Source organism: Myotis yumanensis, unplaced genomic scaffold (genome assembly GCF_028538775.1).
Source record: "Myotis yumanensis isolate MYYU_CA2020_CCGP unplaced genomic scaffold, mMyoYum1.0.hap1 SCAF_7, whole genome shotgun sequence".
Taxonomy (NCBI): Eukaryota; Metazoa; Chordata; class Mammalia; order Chiroptera; family Vespertilionidae; genus Myotis; species Myotis yumanensis.
The window spans coordinates 62,983,135-62,999,269 of NW_027223758.1; the positions used below are offsets into that span (position 1 = coordinate 62,983,135).

General features: G+C 41.2%; 1 protein-coding gene across 3 annotated transcripts in view; it reads right to left on the reverse strand.

The window, feature by feature from the left end:
* The window catches only part of PIEZO2 (piezo type mechanosensitive ion channel component 2), a 328,473-nt gene that overhangs the window by 121,145 nt on the left and 191,193 nt on the right, over positions 1-16,135 (reverse strand). For all 3 annotated transcript variants that reach the window (XM_070420673.1, XM_070420674.1, XM_070420672.1), the window contains exons 5-7: positions 13,052-13,214; positions 1,645-1,855; positions 150-363 (exon numbers count right to left, since the gene is read on the reverse strand). In XM_070420673.1, coding sequence (XP_070276774.1) covers positions 150-363; positions 1,645-1,855; positions 13,052-13,214 — 588 coding nt within the window. The remainder of the gene's footprint in view (positions 1-149; positions 364-1,644; positions 1,856-13,051; positions 13,215-16,135) is intronic.

Genomic DNA, 16,135 nt, shown 5'->3' on the forward strand with positions numbered 1-16,135 from the left:
TACTTCCTAGATTGTGCCAATCAATAAATTTACTGCTTTCCCATCCCTAGAAGAACCCCATCCATCAAGAAGAACACCTGCAAATTCAAACAAAGTCATATAAGAGGGCCACCTCCCCTTTAATGTCTTAATGAGTTTTCATCTCTTACCTTGCATAGTAGTCATTGGGTGGAACTGCTTCTTGAAAGAATTGGAACTGGTATAAATAAAGTCCAATCAAGTGTCCCGCGGTGAAAATAGCCAGGAGAACACAGAGACAGCTGAACAGCAATGGGTCGAATGTCCGGCACCAGGACCACCAGGTGCACAGACCCAAAAATACAAAAAAGTAGACAGATGAGGTCAAAGATGGCAGCATCATACCTAAGGAAGAAGAAATACAATCATGAAAAATTGCATTGAACTAAAAATCATTTACTACTCAGTAACTGCAAGTACTAGAGATTATATAAATTTCTTCCATGGGTTTTAGGTATTGATCAGGTTTCTAAAATAATCACATTTTATTTATAAAATCAGAATCAATGCTATTTTTATTATGAAAAAAGTCATACACAAAGTGATATTTGTAAATATGGGGAAATGCCAGATGAGGAAGAAATTCTACCTATGGTATTTGAGCAGAGTAAACAGCTAATCTTCACACCAGCATACTTAATTGCCTGTTTCCATCTTCTGTTTCTCCCTAAAAATTTTCAGGAATACTGTATGTCCCTTCTAACTTTCCCGATACCACTTTTAAAATAATGATTTACCTTGTGTTTTAGTTAACTAGGATTAATAATAATATTACATTCTGTGGCAGTTAAAGTTTCACTAACATGTTGTCCTACCAAACGAAATCTGATTTGCACTATCACCAAAAAGGGAAATGTAAAACGAGGCAATTCCTTTACAGGCATTAAAAACCTTTCAGGAGAAGTGGGAGGGGGGGTGGATTTTGAAATGACTCCTCATTAAAATATTGGGCTATATATCTTGAGAAATTCTATTCTTTTTCCACTTTTTTATTTTCCCATTAACCAACAGTTATGTTGTTTCATCTTGCAAAATTTCAATGAGGTGGTATTGAATAAACTTCCCAGTAGCTCTAGAGCATAGAATGTTTCGGGGGTGGAGGGGGGAAGAGAAACTGATATAACATAATTATGGTATCAGCAGTCTATAGCCAAAATTTAAAGGAAGTGAGTGTCTGTGCTGGAAGATTGCAATGTAACTTAGGAAGAAAAACAGTAAATCCTGGAGAGTTAAGTTATGATTACTGATGAATCAATGTATACAGACAGGCTCTCAGAGGCACCTGTACACTAAAATTATTCATTGTCCCAGGTCACCATTCACAGGCTCTGAGGAAGAATGGTTGTTTTTCTGATCTACACATAGAAAATGATGTCACGTAACAGATAGAGAAAACGATTGCTTTACAGAAGTTAACAGAAACTATCTAAAATATAAAAACTAGAACTGCACGGGAAAAATGACTTGCATGTGTGTGGTTTGTACATGTGGCCTCTTTTACAAAAGCTCCAGCTATTATATTGGTGTCATGGAATAGAATTATTTCCTTCTTTATTTTCTCTTCCACCATTTCTTTCATGATTCGCCAGAGTCATTTGTGCCCCACCCAGGACTGGAAAGTCTCACCTGATGAACCCAGTAAAATCGTCACAACTACTTTTCCAGCGGTGGTTATCATGTTGCCAATAAACTCCTTCAGCTTGGAAGCCACAAAGGCAAACCTGCGGAAGATTTTCAGTTTTGTGCTTTCTTCCATCTCGCCTTCAACACCATCTCCTTCGTCTAAACCCTCTTCATAGATCAGTGCCTCTTCTGGATCTAGTTTTTCTCCTCCAGCCTAAATAACAAACAAACAAACAAAAGCAAAACAGAAAACACTGTAGTCTAGAACTCTGCCTATCTGCCCAGCAGATGACATAGTTTGTAATTTATGGGTCAGAGAATGTGGTGATTTCACAAATCTGGGAAAAGATGCAGAGAACCACTTACGTCCCTGCCAGGGCTCTGATAATTCCTGAGGAGCTCTAACCTCCCCTGGAGAAGTAACCAGGAAACATCACTAATCATAGGCCCCTAATAGCATGTCATCTTACCTACATGAGCTCATCTTCTATGGGTGGAACAAGAAACTTTTCGAAACATCTTTTAATAATCTTAGCTTTCATCAATCTGCATTTGGTTCCGCAAATTCACAGACTTTGCCAGCAAGGTGGTGGGAGGTTGAAGTACCCGTGGCTTTAACTGAAAGGGTGAGTTACATCGCTGCGTAGAAAATCCTTTTTCTTCCTGAAGTTTACCTTTGCTCACTATGTTAGTATTTCCTGCCCACGGGAGGATGAGTGGTCTTGGGCTACTTGGCTAAACATACAGTCACTGCCTCCCTTATTCTTAGAGAATGATACACTGGTTCAATTCTGGACAACTCAGCACCGCAGTACAATCATTAGAGATTTAAGGAAGAAACACATGCGCAGAATATAAATATATTTCCATGCATTATTTTAAACTAGGTATATGAGGGTCTTTTTATTTGTCTTATTTGTAAAGACTGCATAGGATTTTTTTTTTTTTGTGGCAAATTAGAATCTTTCCCTAGAGGGTTAGGATTTTCGTAGAGGAATTATAATATAAACCATCACTTTAAGACAAAAGGAGGCTGTTTCAGACTTTTGAAACTTTGTTTGCATGTGCCCCTGGGCTGACAGACTTCCAGTTCTTAGCCAGATTGGCTCTAGATGTTGGCTGCAGAGCCAGCAAGGTTTTTAGGCCCAGTTCACACATCTATTTAAGGCTTAAAGAGGAGAGCCTGGCCTCTCCATTTTCCCATTTTAAAGGTCTTTCTTTGATACACTCAGTTTAGATATTTACATAATGTTCACTAATGGTATCTGGACCTCTAACTATGTCCGAATTCACTGGCACTGGGCACAAGTCCACTCAGCCCTTGAACTTTATCTGCACCTAGATAAAGTTCAAGGGCTGAGTGGACTTGAGGACTGAGGGATGCTCTGTTTGCCTAGGAGAGTACGACCACTTGCATCTTAATTTGGTTGTTAGTGTACCCCACCACACATGGGAACGCATGCGCGCACACGCACACACATACACATACACACACACACACACACACATTTAATTCCAGGCCTATTCAAGTTTATACACCCAAATCTGGTTTTATCGTATTCCATCAGGACACATTTGTATTTTTTCCCGAAGGAAAAGTAATTTCTCATGCTTCTTCATTAAGATTTTTCTATCTGTTCAAGGCCTATTGTGTGCTAGTATCTCTAGTGAAAGATGAAGCAATAAACATGTAAATAAGTAAAAAATAAACAACCTAAATATCTCACAGTGATATATGCTAATCAGAGAATTAAAATAGGGTGATGTGATTGTGAGTGACAGGGTGGCTATTTTAGATTCTGAGGTCAGGGGAGCCTCTCTGAGGAGGTGACATTTAAGCTAAGATCTGAATGTCACAATGTCACAAGCCACGTGAGAAACCCTAGGTAAGAGCATTCCAGGCAGAGGAAAGAGCTGGTCAAGGTCCATGGTGTGTTCAGAAAGAAGGCATATGTTCCCGGACCTACTTCTCCCCACCTCCTTATCCTTCCCGTTGTCAGCTGATGACCCTACTTCCTACTTTACTGAGAGAAGAGGGGTGAGCTCAGACCAGTTCATCAGCCCACCTATCTAAAGCCCACCAGCAATTCCACTTCCGGGTATTTATCCAAAGAAAATAAGAACAGCCCACCCTGATCAGGGCCCCGATTAAGGGCCTGGCCAGCTGGGGGGAGGGGCTGCGGGCAATTGGCCGGTGGGCCCTGCCCCCGATTGGAGTTGGAGGGGTGGTTGGGGGCAGGGCCAGCTGTGGGGAAGGGCTGTGGGTGGTGGGCCAGCTGGCCCTACCCCCGATTGGTGGGAGGGGGGGTCGGTTGGGGGCAGAGGTGGCTAGGGGAAGGGACCGTGGGCCGATCAGGGTGGTGGGGGCTGACTGGGGGTGGGCTGACCAGGGGCAGGGCTGGCCGGGGGTAAGGGCCATGGGAGGTTGGCCGGCCTGCCCCACCCCCTGATCGGGCCAGTTCTCTGGCTGCAGTGGGGGTTATAGCGACCGGTCATTCTGGTAATTATGGCTTTCCAGTCACTGGCTTTTTATATATATAAAAGATAGCCAAGATATGGAAGCTACCCATTGTCAATCAATAGATGATAGATAAAGAAATTGATAGATGATAGATAGATAATATTCTACATACACCCAATGGAATATTACACAGAAATAAAAAAATGAAATCTTGCCATTTGTGACAACATGGATGGATCTAGAGGGTATTATGTTAGGTGAAATAAGTCAGGCAAAGAAAGACAAATATCATATGGTTTCACTTACATGTGGAATCTAAAAAACACACATAAAACCAACAAACAAACAAAGCAACAATAGACTGATAGAAACAGAGACCAAAGGGATGGTTACCAGAAGGCAATTGGTGGGGGATGGGTGAACAGGTGAATGGGTCTAGAGTCAATAATATTGTGATAAGTTTGCTTGGTGACAGGTGATCACTAGAATTAGTGGGGTGACAACATTTATAAGGTATAAAAATGTGAAATCACTACATTATACACTGAAACTACTATAACCAATATAGTATTATATACCAACGATACTTAAAAAATAAAAATAAAGCCCACCTGTGGAGCAGACACTCAGATCCCTCCCTCCTGTGGCTGTGGATGAGCGGTACATGCTGGGACACCAAAGAGGACAGCCCTGGCCAGTCTCCTCTCTCCCCTGAATCACCATGTGCTCCCTTTCTCCTGGATCACACCATCAGCAAATCTACACGCCTCACCAGCTCCCCTTACAAAAACACATTCCTGCCAACCCACATTTGCCTTACAAAGAAACACTAAGACCTAGCTCCTTCCCGGACACTTCACTTCTCTGGAACCCACCTTAGCAGGATTTTGATTACCAACCACTTCACCTAACGAGGGGTTTGATGATCTATTTCACAAGGGAATCCCAAGGGAGGTTACTGCTGTGGTTGAGGAGAGGGGAGTTAGGGAGCTGAAGAGAGTTTTCGCAGTGCCTTTGCAGTGTGTCTTGGAGCTCCAGTCAGCAGGAATGTAAACTAATGCAGAGGGAGGAGGGATACAGGGGAATCAAAGATAGTTCCAATAGTTTTGTCTTTATGGATGAGATGGGACAATAATGAGTGGGTTGGGGAAATTCAGCTCTGAGATGCCTTTCAGCAGTCCTGTTGGAGGTGTCAGTGGACAGCTAGTATAGCAATCTGGGGCACTGGTGAGGGCAAAGCAGGAGACGTTTATTCGAGGTTCACTGGCATGTGGGCGGCTTTAAAGTCAGGGGTCTGATAAGATTGCAGAGTTGCTGCCCCACCCTGGAACCACTCTGTCCATCCAACCTTATCCTCATCTCTTTGCCAAGAAACATCACCTGCAGGAAATCATGTGTGTGGGAGGGGAATGGGGGGGGGGCGGGGGGGGCAGGGGGCGGGACGGGGACTTGGAATCCACAGCTCCTTGCCTTGGGCCATGCTGTTCCCCTCTCAGCTCTAAGGCCCCAGCTCACATGCCAGCTCTTCCTCCCACCTGCTTGTCTTTCCCAAGCAGAGTTAAGGGGGAAAAGGGGGTCAATCCAGTGACACAGTTGCTATGGCAACCACACCACCATCCACACATAAAGGATCTGCTCATGGGGCTCCTGCTGTTTAATATTCCCTCACAGCAGGTGAGCAATGCATTAAAAATCCTCCTGGATGAAGGAAATGTGGCCAAAACCTTCAGTTACTGCACTTGAAAAAGGAGACCGAGAGAGAGAACATAGCCAGAGCTGCCTGGGTCACAGTTAGAAACACACTCATAACTTTCATAATAAATGACTTATTATTCAATTATAGAATTGCTACGGATGTAGATTAAATCGAGTAAAAATCTCTGGTCAAGAACTTTGTGAGGTTAAACAAATGCATTTCCCCGACCTCTCTTAGGCGGGACTAGGGCCCCTGCGATATTTATAAACATACCACTGTATTTGAGGTTTTTTGGCATTTTTGTACCAAAATCCCTGAGGCCCTCTGTTGGAAATGCTTTCTAAAGCTTTCAAGCTGAGAGAGAGCCGAAAGTGAGCTGTGTTTGACTTTGTGAGCCCCTACCGTCCAAGCCGGGGCCAGCACTGCCATTAGTCACATCATCTGGCTTATTAACAGGCAGGCTTTCTTCCCCTAAATGATTCCTTGGGTGCAGTATAAACACAGCCTCTCGGGCAGAGCACTGGCCTGCTCCCACGTATTTACTAACAAGCCGCCATGCTCCTCACGGTTGTAATTCGTCCCTGCATTTGAATACAACTTGATTCTGGCCTTGAAGCTAAGAAGGGGTAGCTATAAATACTGATTTAGTTCCCCTGGTTCCTATGCTGTCTTAGAAATTAAAGACCAGCAGAACCCTTTACAGTTTAAAAAGCCACATAAAATATTACATATCATTATTGTCCATAAATCTAAAACTTAGCTGAAGAAATGTAAATCCTTTACCAAGCCTTCTCTAAAAGTAACTGGCTTCAAAATGCACACACATCTCTTCCACATCTTTTTTGTTTGTTTTTGTTTGTACTGATTAATCTTCACCTGAGGATTTTTTTCATTGATTTTTAGAGAGGATAGAAGTGGGGTAGGGGGAATGAGAGAGAGAGAGAGAGAAACATCCATGTGAGAGAGACACATCGATTGGTTGCTTCCCGAGAATTAAACCTGCAACCCAGGTATGTGCCCTTGACCAGGTATCAAACCCATGACCCTCCAGTGCCTAGGCCAATGCTCTAACCACTGAGCAACTACAGCCAGTGCACACCCACATCCCTTACGCTTGCGCCTCTTATGTCATGAGAGGAAGCTCTAAGTGGTGTGGATGTAGTTGCGTGCGGCTCCGATCCTCTCTGAATGGGATCAGCCTAAACACAAAGCAGCCGCTGCATCTGATCTCACTGTTGCCTCTCCTGTCGCCCCATCCCCAACAGTCATTAGTGGTCATTTCCACTCACATTTGAAAGACACAATAAATTACTTTTGGTCAAACCCAAACATCCATATTTCTTTACCTCCAAGCACTAAAAGGTTCAACCCAGGTTGTTACAAATACTAAGGATCACCTAGGAATCTTTAAGAGGGCAGATTCCCAAACTTCATCCAAATTCCCTAAATCATAAATTCTGGGAGGGAATCCAGGGCCTGCAGGAATACAGAGCTGCCATGGGTGTCTCTGAAACAATGGGCCCAGCGTTCACACACTGGCTGACGTCTGCCACCACAGAGTCACTGATTTCACAGTCAGCTGACGAGGCAAAATCAGAACTACTTTGTTTGACTCATATGCATGGCAGACTCCCTTCATTGGAAAATACACTGAAGTGATTTATCTGTGGAGCCTCCTTTAGGTTTCAGATGTTAGATGGGAGCTTTTCGTGCAGCTGAGTCCATGGTCCTCTTCTGCATGGTTAAAACGAACTGACTGGGGACATTTCAATGAAAGTTTATCAAAGTCACAAATAATGAGTCAAAAGAACTGGGAGGAAAAGGGAGTATTCTTCTGAAGTACATTTTTCAGGAGTTGTTTATTCATTGTTTATTATTAAAAGTTAACAATTTATCTTACCAGAATGGGCTCATCTCAACAGAAGAGCCCAAGGCAGAAAGAGGCAAGTGTTGTGACTGACTGCGGGAGATAAATGTGACCCCCAGTGCCCCCGGGGGAGCAAGCAATCCGGGAGAGAAAGGCACTTGTTTCTGTGGTGTCATGCATGTTATGTAAGTCTCATGTGGTAGCATTGCACCACATGATAAAGCAAATATTTTATTCTGTTGCTACACTTGTTTTAGGAAAATTCTTTATCCAAACTTGAAAGAGCTGTTTAAATAGTCCCCTACTTCATTTGGAAAAGTGAGTATGCAGATGTATGCTGCTTTCCACCACCTTCTATGGAGCAATGAAAGTTTAATGAAGGACAGGTAAAGGCAAGCTGAGTTAGCAGACGGTAACTAGTTAGGTTAGCCAGGAGGACAGGATGTAGGGAGCTTTAAAAGAAATTGTCCTACTACCACCTCACACCTTCTCCTACCTCCCAGAGATGCCGATTTATTAGGCTTGGGATGGGCCCTGCCTCAGAACCTTTACAAACTTCCAGGTCAATTTATTAATGACAGCCATTCTGACAGGTATGGGGTGATATCTCATTGTGGTGTTAGTTTGCATTTCTCTGATATGAGTGACCTTGAGCATGTTTTCATATGTCTATTGGCCATCTGTATGTCCTCTTTGGAGAAGTGTCGATTCAGGTCCTTTGCCCATTTTTTGATTGGGTTGTTTGGGGTTTTTGGTGTTGAATTGTATGAGTTCTTTATAAATATTGGATATTATCCTCTTATCAGATGTATCCTTGGCAAATCTGCTCTCCCACTCAGTGGGTTATCTTTTCGTGTTGTTGATGGTTTCTTTTGCTGTGCAAAAAAGTTTTTAGTTTGATGTAGTGACATTTGTTTATTTTTTTCTTTTGTTTCCCTTGCTTGAGGTGATATATCAGAAAAAAATACTGCTATGAGAAATGCCCGAGATTTTATTGCCCATGTTTTCTTCTAGGATAAATCAACAAACAACAAGTGTTGGTGAGGATGTGGAGAAAAGGGAACCCTTGTGCACTGTTGGTGGGAATGCAGATTGGTGCAGCCACTATGGAAAACAGTATGGAGGTTCCTCAAAAAATAAAAAATGGAACTGCATTATACTCAACAATTCCACCTCTGTGTATATATCCAAAGAAACCCAAAACACTAATTTGAAAGAATATATGCACCCATGTGTTCATTGCAGCGTTATTTACAACTAGAGGCCCAGTGCATGAAATTTGTGAAGGAGTAGGCCTTCCTTCCCTGGGCTTCCGGCACCGGCTTCCCTCTGGCACCCGGGACCCAGGCTTCCCCAGCCCCAGCTTCATCTGGAAGGTCATACAGAAGGACATCTGGAAGGATGTCTGGTTTAATTAGCATATTATGCTTTTATTATTATAGATAGCCAAGATATGGAAGCAGGCCAAGTGTCTGTCAATAGACAAGTGGATAAAAAAGTGGTGGTACATATATGCAATGAAATATTACTTGGCCATAAAAGAATAAAATCATACCATTTTGACAGCATGGATAGACCTAGAGCAGTGGTTCTCAACCTTCTGGCCCTTTAAATACAGTTCCTCATGTTGTGACCCAACCATAAAATTATTTTCGTTCTACTTTATAACTGTAATGTTGCTACTGTTATGGATCGTAATGTAAATATCTGATATGCAGGATGGTCTTAGGCGACCCCTGTGAAAGGGTCGTTCGACCGCCAAAGGGGTCGCGACCCACAGGTTGAGAACTGCTGACCTAGAGGGTCCTATGCTAAGTGAAATAGGTCAGACAGAGAAAGATAAATACTATGTGATTTCACTCTAAAGAATAAAATAAATGAATAAGCAAAATAGAAAAAGACTCATAGGTACAGAGAACAGATTAATGGTTGCCAGAGGGATGAGGGGTTAGGAATCAGGTGAAAAAGGTGAAGGGATTAAGAAGTACTAACTGAGAGTCACAAAATAGTCATGGGAATGTGAAGTACAGCATAGCGAAGAGAGTTGGTAATATTGGATCAACTATGTATGTGTCAGGTGGGAGATCGCTGCTCAGAGTATGTGATTGTCTAACCACTGTGCTGTGCACTTGAAACTAATACAAAGTAGTGTTGAATGTAAACTGTAATTTAAAAATAAAATTTAAAATAATGATAACATCCCTGCCCTTCTGTGTGACAATGCTGCCTTTGGCTGGCTGTCACGTTGGTAAGCTCCCAGGTGTGCATTATCAGAAGAAAGGGTGAGTGGGAATCCACGCTCTCACCTTATGTCCAGTGCGATGTAGACATTGTGGGCTACAAAGTTAGTCATGGACCCAAGCCTAACTAGTCCCTCTAATAAATACTCACTGTGACACTCACACTGTAATAATGAAGCTTTCTTGAAGACAGTGGGACAATGATTTCCTGCAATTAAAAATGTTCCTTTATTTAAATTAATGGCATCTAAAATCACTAGAATTAAAAGCTACACCCTGATTATGAATGGGTTTAACCCAGAAAAGTCAGACCAAGTGTGCTGCCTTTTGGGGGACATATGACAGTGATTCTTGCCCCGTTTCTGAGAATGATCCTGAGAGGCAGTAAAAGTCACAAGGTTTGCAGGGCAACTGGGCAGCCGTCCAGCTTCTTATCGTTCTGAATAGTTCCATGTTTCAGATGATTATGTCTGAAAAACAGGATCTAGAAAATTTAAAGCCGGTGACTTTGGACTAAGTCTCAGGGGAGAGCTGAGCAAATGCCAAATGCCTAATTAGAAGGCGACAATAAAAAGGTCGATTTCTTCCATTCTTTGTTTCTTTAAAAAAAATAACTTGAACCTCAATGCTAAAACTTAGAAGCACTGCCCAGCTGGTCATTGGAGGTGGCAGAATGCAGGTGCCACAGTTGCCTAATGGACGTTGGGTATTGGAAAGGCTGGTGCAGTTTTTGAGATTCAGAACAAATTTCCAAATGATATTAGCAGGACCGAAATGTTGCATTCCTGCAGTTTTAACATGTGTTGGATAATTTATACTGGAATATTCTTTTTGTCCTTTATATTTGATTGGTTAGACTATTTAGAAGATTTTTCTTTAAGCACACCAAGTCATGACTAAAATTCCTATTTAAATAGACATTTATAAATTTGGTTTAACATTATATTAAAATAGAATTTGCTTCATAAAGAAGGCTGAAATTTCATTAAATAGCTAGATAAAATTAGAAGTATAGAAATATACAAGATCAGTATCAGTTTGGTGAAATTACATGGTGTTTCATTGCACAGGGAACCCTCTTCTACACAATTTACTTTTCATAACCTAACTCATTTTTTTTTAAAGATTTAGGGATAGGAATCTTTCTCCCAGTCCTGATTTTTAGATGTGCTTATAAATTAAACTTAACAAACCAACAGGACCTCAGAGGAGTTGGATAAAACAGAACCTCCTACGGCCATGAGGAATTGGTTCCCTTACTGAGGTCTGCTCTCTGTCCAGTGCAAAAGCAAGTCAGTCTCCCACCTGCTGCCAGTCTCCACCTCACCCAGGGTTTTCCAGGGGATCCTTGGATTTGTGATGCCCTTTGAAACAGCAAACTAGAGCTCATCATCAAGTCCATGAAGATTAGGGGAGATTTAAGAGTCCTCTCCAGGGATTAATTGCTACTTTAAAACAATGCTGGATTTGAAAAGGAATTCTCCCAGGCACCAGTGGATTAATCTTGCCATTTCTCTACTGAGATAAATGAAAGAAGAAACAATGCCAAGAAACGCTATTCTGTCAAAGGATCCTCCAAAAACTAAACAGTCCAGAGTGCAAAAGCCAAGATTTATAAGCAGCAGGAAGTATGTGGGGCCCTTCAGAATAAAATAAATTCCCCTGCGTATTTTGGCCGTGTTCTTCTATTCTTTTCAGACTCAAGACAGATTGTTCACATGGAAGAAAAAATTTCCTTGTGGGTTTATCTTAGAAGATTCACACTACAGCCTGCTCCTCCCAGGCCACCTGGTAGGCTGAAATATGCTAAGAAAATACAAGTTAATATCTAAATTAGGCCAAAGCCAATTTAACTGAGAGGATATCAGCCTCATAATAATGACAGTATTTTCAAAGCCCCAAATAAGTAATGTTTAGAATACCCATCCCTCTTATTATCATGAAATTATATGATTAATAATAGATGGGGCACAGATACTTAAACAAATCTAAAGTGGGAGAGAGGTACCATGAGTCTGTCTTTGAGAATTGGGTGTAACCGGGACAGAAACTTGATTTTAGAATTGGTCTTTGTAATAGCTTTGAGTCCCTTCTTCACCAAATGCATGAACTTAACTGTAACCTAACATCCATCCTTCTGTTGGTCAATGTAGGTTTTCCCTGTCCTCTGAGAAAAGAGCATCTGACCCTGGAGGCGGAAGTTCTTTCTCTAAGAAGCTTTGTAATTTATGCATGCTTGTCTGCCACAAATGGCACAAAAAGGGCTGTTTTTTTTTAGTGGGTTGGCCTCAACTCATACCATTCAACTTCACTTTCTATTATCCTAAGAGGACCCTGGGTTTGAAATTTTAAAAACTGCTCTACTGCCTCTCAAATTGGATAAGAGAAAAATGAGGAGCAAGTAGCATTTTATTAAGAAACCCAAAGGAGCAGACACTGGTTGGGGGACAGTGTAAGATGCTATCTGATAAGTGTCACTCGCCAAGGAGTGAAATCTGACATGTTCCCTGATTCAGTAGTTACTCCTGAAACCCTTCTCCTTAAAAACCATAGCTCAAAGTTACCATACATGGTACTCAGTGTTTTGTTTTGTTTTTACCTTTAAAAAATTCTTATACTTTCCCAAATGCATATATATTTTCTCTGGAGAACTTTAAAATAACTTGACCAAAGCACACTTCATTTGCATAACTTTTCCCTGAAGAGCACAGGTACACAGATCGAAAAGCTTCCCTTAAAGGTGAAATTAATTGTTTTTCTCCTAAAACTACCAGGTGTTACTACTTCTCTAAATATTTTGCAATAACCTAGGTACCTAGACCAATGGACCATAATACTATGAACCGTAAAAGGTTAACCATCCGAGCTAATATTAGATGAGAGTTTGGGGGAGTGAACAGGTCACTGGGTCAAGCCCTGGCCATAGGGATTGAATGCCTCAAGAAGGATGACACTTTCATTCCCTATGCCTGTCTTCTCATAGACAAGGTGTCGAGAATGCAGACCCATCAGGACCGCACAGATTTAAGCCAAGCACAGTAAAGCATACAGCACTATGCACATGTAGCTCTGACTATTCCGCTTCCACACCTGTTAAGGGTCAAGGCCCTCAGAAATCAAAGGAAGATTTATAAAGTCAGATTTACCAGTTCTTCATTTTCAAACTCCAGGTTATACTGTGCTGCTTCTTCTGTCACTGGTTTCTGAACGATGTTTCTGCAGATGAGCCAGATGGCCAGACTAGCAATGAACATCCCAATATCAGGCACAAACACTCTGATCCCATTGCCAGCGTCAGCTCCCTTTAAGCTGTGGAAGGAAAGAAAAAGAGGAGGAAATTTAGTTGCTTTTATATTTCCATGGTTAAATTAGCATAAAGTATGTTTAAATCTTCTTAATGATTTAAAACAAAGGATACCCAGTTTCTGCTCCGAAGGTACCAAAAAGCTTTTAATTGACCTCAGAGTCTTATGTAATCTAAAATTTAGAAAGATTCCACGGTTCCTCTGGAGTTCTGGAAATATTATAAAGACCCCTAAATCAATGCTCACTCTCAAAACAAGCTAATAAACTATATTATTAAATAAACAACATGTCTGGTCCAGATATAGGTGCTTGCACTTTAGGTGAAGCAGTTAAAAACTAGCCATGTACTAGTGGCTAAGAGAGCTTTTACTTTAGACATTCATCAAAGCCAGAAGGGAAAAAAGTAGAGAAAATGCTAACATAATCCTTGAATTCAGGAATCTCTTCATTATTTGTAATACTTAGTTGATGTTTTTTCTATATTATTCCAAGAAAGGTAAATCTAGTATGTTTTTTTCTTTTAGTCTTGAGAATTAACAATGAACTTCAAATTAGAAATTTGGGTTCAAGTGTCAGTATGACATCGACTAGCTGCATTCCACTGGAGGATTTCTCAGAGTCATATGTTCTTCCTCTGTGCCAAAAAGATAACACTATTTGCCTTCTTTATCTCATTTGAGTCCAATGAAAGTGAATCAATGTTATCAGAAATAAAACTTGTTTAGACACAGGAAGCAAAAGATAGGAATATATATCATGTAAATATATGTTTTTTTATATACTCTTTATGTAATTAAATACATACTGTGTTAAAGTCATGTTCATTTACATTGCATATATTATACTAGAGACCCGGTGCACGGATTTGTGCACTGATGGGGTCCCTCGGCCTGGCCTGCACCCTCTCACAATCTGGGACCCTCACGGGGTGTTGGACTGCCGGTTTCTGCCCGATCCCGGTAGGCCAGGCTGAGGGACCCCACCGGTGCATAAATTCATGTACTGGGCCTCTAGTTTGCTTATAAGATCTTTGGTTAATCTCTTCCCACCCTCCCCCCTCCCCCCTTTCCTCCGAGATTCATCAAGGCTGTTCCATGTTTCCATGCCTGTGCATTGAGCATCTGACCCCTGGGGGGCAGTGTACATCATAGCTACTGGTCAAACAGTGGAATGGTTGCTTAGGCTTTTATATATATTGATATTGTGATAAAAACATAAAATAATAACAAATAGAAAGACTGCCTTTCCCCCCACCTAGAAATAACCATTAGTAACATTTTGGTAAATTTAAAAAGTAGTAATAATAGCTACCACTATGGAGCAATTGCTTTATGCTAAGAGCTTGACACATATTATTTAATCCAACTAACCACTATATAGAGTTTGGCATTATTATTTAACCTCCTTTAGGTATAAAAAAATTAGACTTCAAATGGCAAACTAATTCCCCTAATGTCATAGAAATAGAGAGTATTCTAATGTAGGATATTCCAGGGGAAAATCCTCAAACCAATCTAAAAAAAAAAAAAGGTCTGAAAAGGGCATGCCCTGCATAAGCTTTATTTTGACAAATGGCTCTAACCTTTTCTGAACAGAGAAACATGAAAGTAATCAGAGATGCCCTTACCTCCATAAATAAAACAAATATGGTTGTGTCAGAGGTTTTTGTAAAATGGCAAATTCCTTTTTTTGGGGACAAGAATAAGAGAGTTTGATTAAGAACACTTCATCTATGCCCTAACCGATTTGGCTCAGTGGATAGAGCATCAGCCTGCGGACTCAAGGGTCCCAGGTTCAATTCCGGTCAAGGGCATGTACCTTGGTTTCGGGCATATCCCCAGTGGGGAGTGTGCAGGAGGCAGCTGATCGATGTTTCTCTCTCATCGATGTTTCTAACTCTCTATCCCTCTCCCTTCCTCTCTGTAAAAAAGAAATAAAATGTAAAAAAACAAAAAAGAACACTTCATCTAAACCAGTGATTCCCAAAGTGGGCGCTACCGCCCCCTGGTGGGCGCTGCAGCGATCCAGGGGGGCGGTGATGGCCACAGGTACATTTGTTTTAACTTTTTTTTGTATTACCTTTCTATTCTGAGTTCAATAAATAGTTTCATAATTTCAAACTTCAATGTTTCTAATTTACACCTTTCTTTACTATATTTTACGAAAAAGGTAGAAACATTAATACATATATCTTTCTGTTTAATTGCTATTAAAATTTTAAAAAAATTAATTTCCAGGGGGCGCTGAGTAATATTTTTTCTGGAAAGGGGGCAGTAGGCCAAATAAGTTTGGGAACCACTGATCTAAACTAAATGTATAATGACATTGATGGTTGATTTTATCAGTGGAAAAATGTAGATTTTTGTATACTTTTAATGTGTGCCTAACATGATCAAACAGCACAAATGAGAACTAATTTCATTAGATGGAAGGAAGGGGGTCAAGGTGGATTTGGTGGAATAAGTTATTACAGCTCTTTCATGGAAAACAAACTGCCCATGGCATTTTATGGAAAGTACCATTTAAGTGAGTTGAGGGGGAAAGAGTTCTTAAAGGAAAGCTAACAAGAACTCCAGCAGTGGCTTCAGCTGATTCCTGCACCACAGCAGAGACATAGGAAGCCAGCGCAGAGCCTTATGCCTGTCCCACTGTGGACTGCATTAAGCTCCCAATTTGCAAACAGTCCCTTTGAGGCAACAGTCTTAGCTCTGTGCATCTGGGTTCTAAAAGAGACATTTCATAGCCTGCATATATTGAGGGAGTAAATAAAGGCAGTTTGTGAAAGCAATCACTCCACCTGCTGTGAGAAAATTCAGCTATTAGATCCAGGATTGGGCTGAGATCCCAATTTAGAATGGAACCCTTCAGCAACAGAGGTGCTAACCCAGTGGTTGGCCAACTCATTAGTCAACAGAGCCAAATAT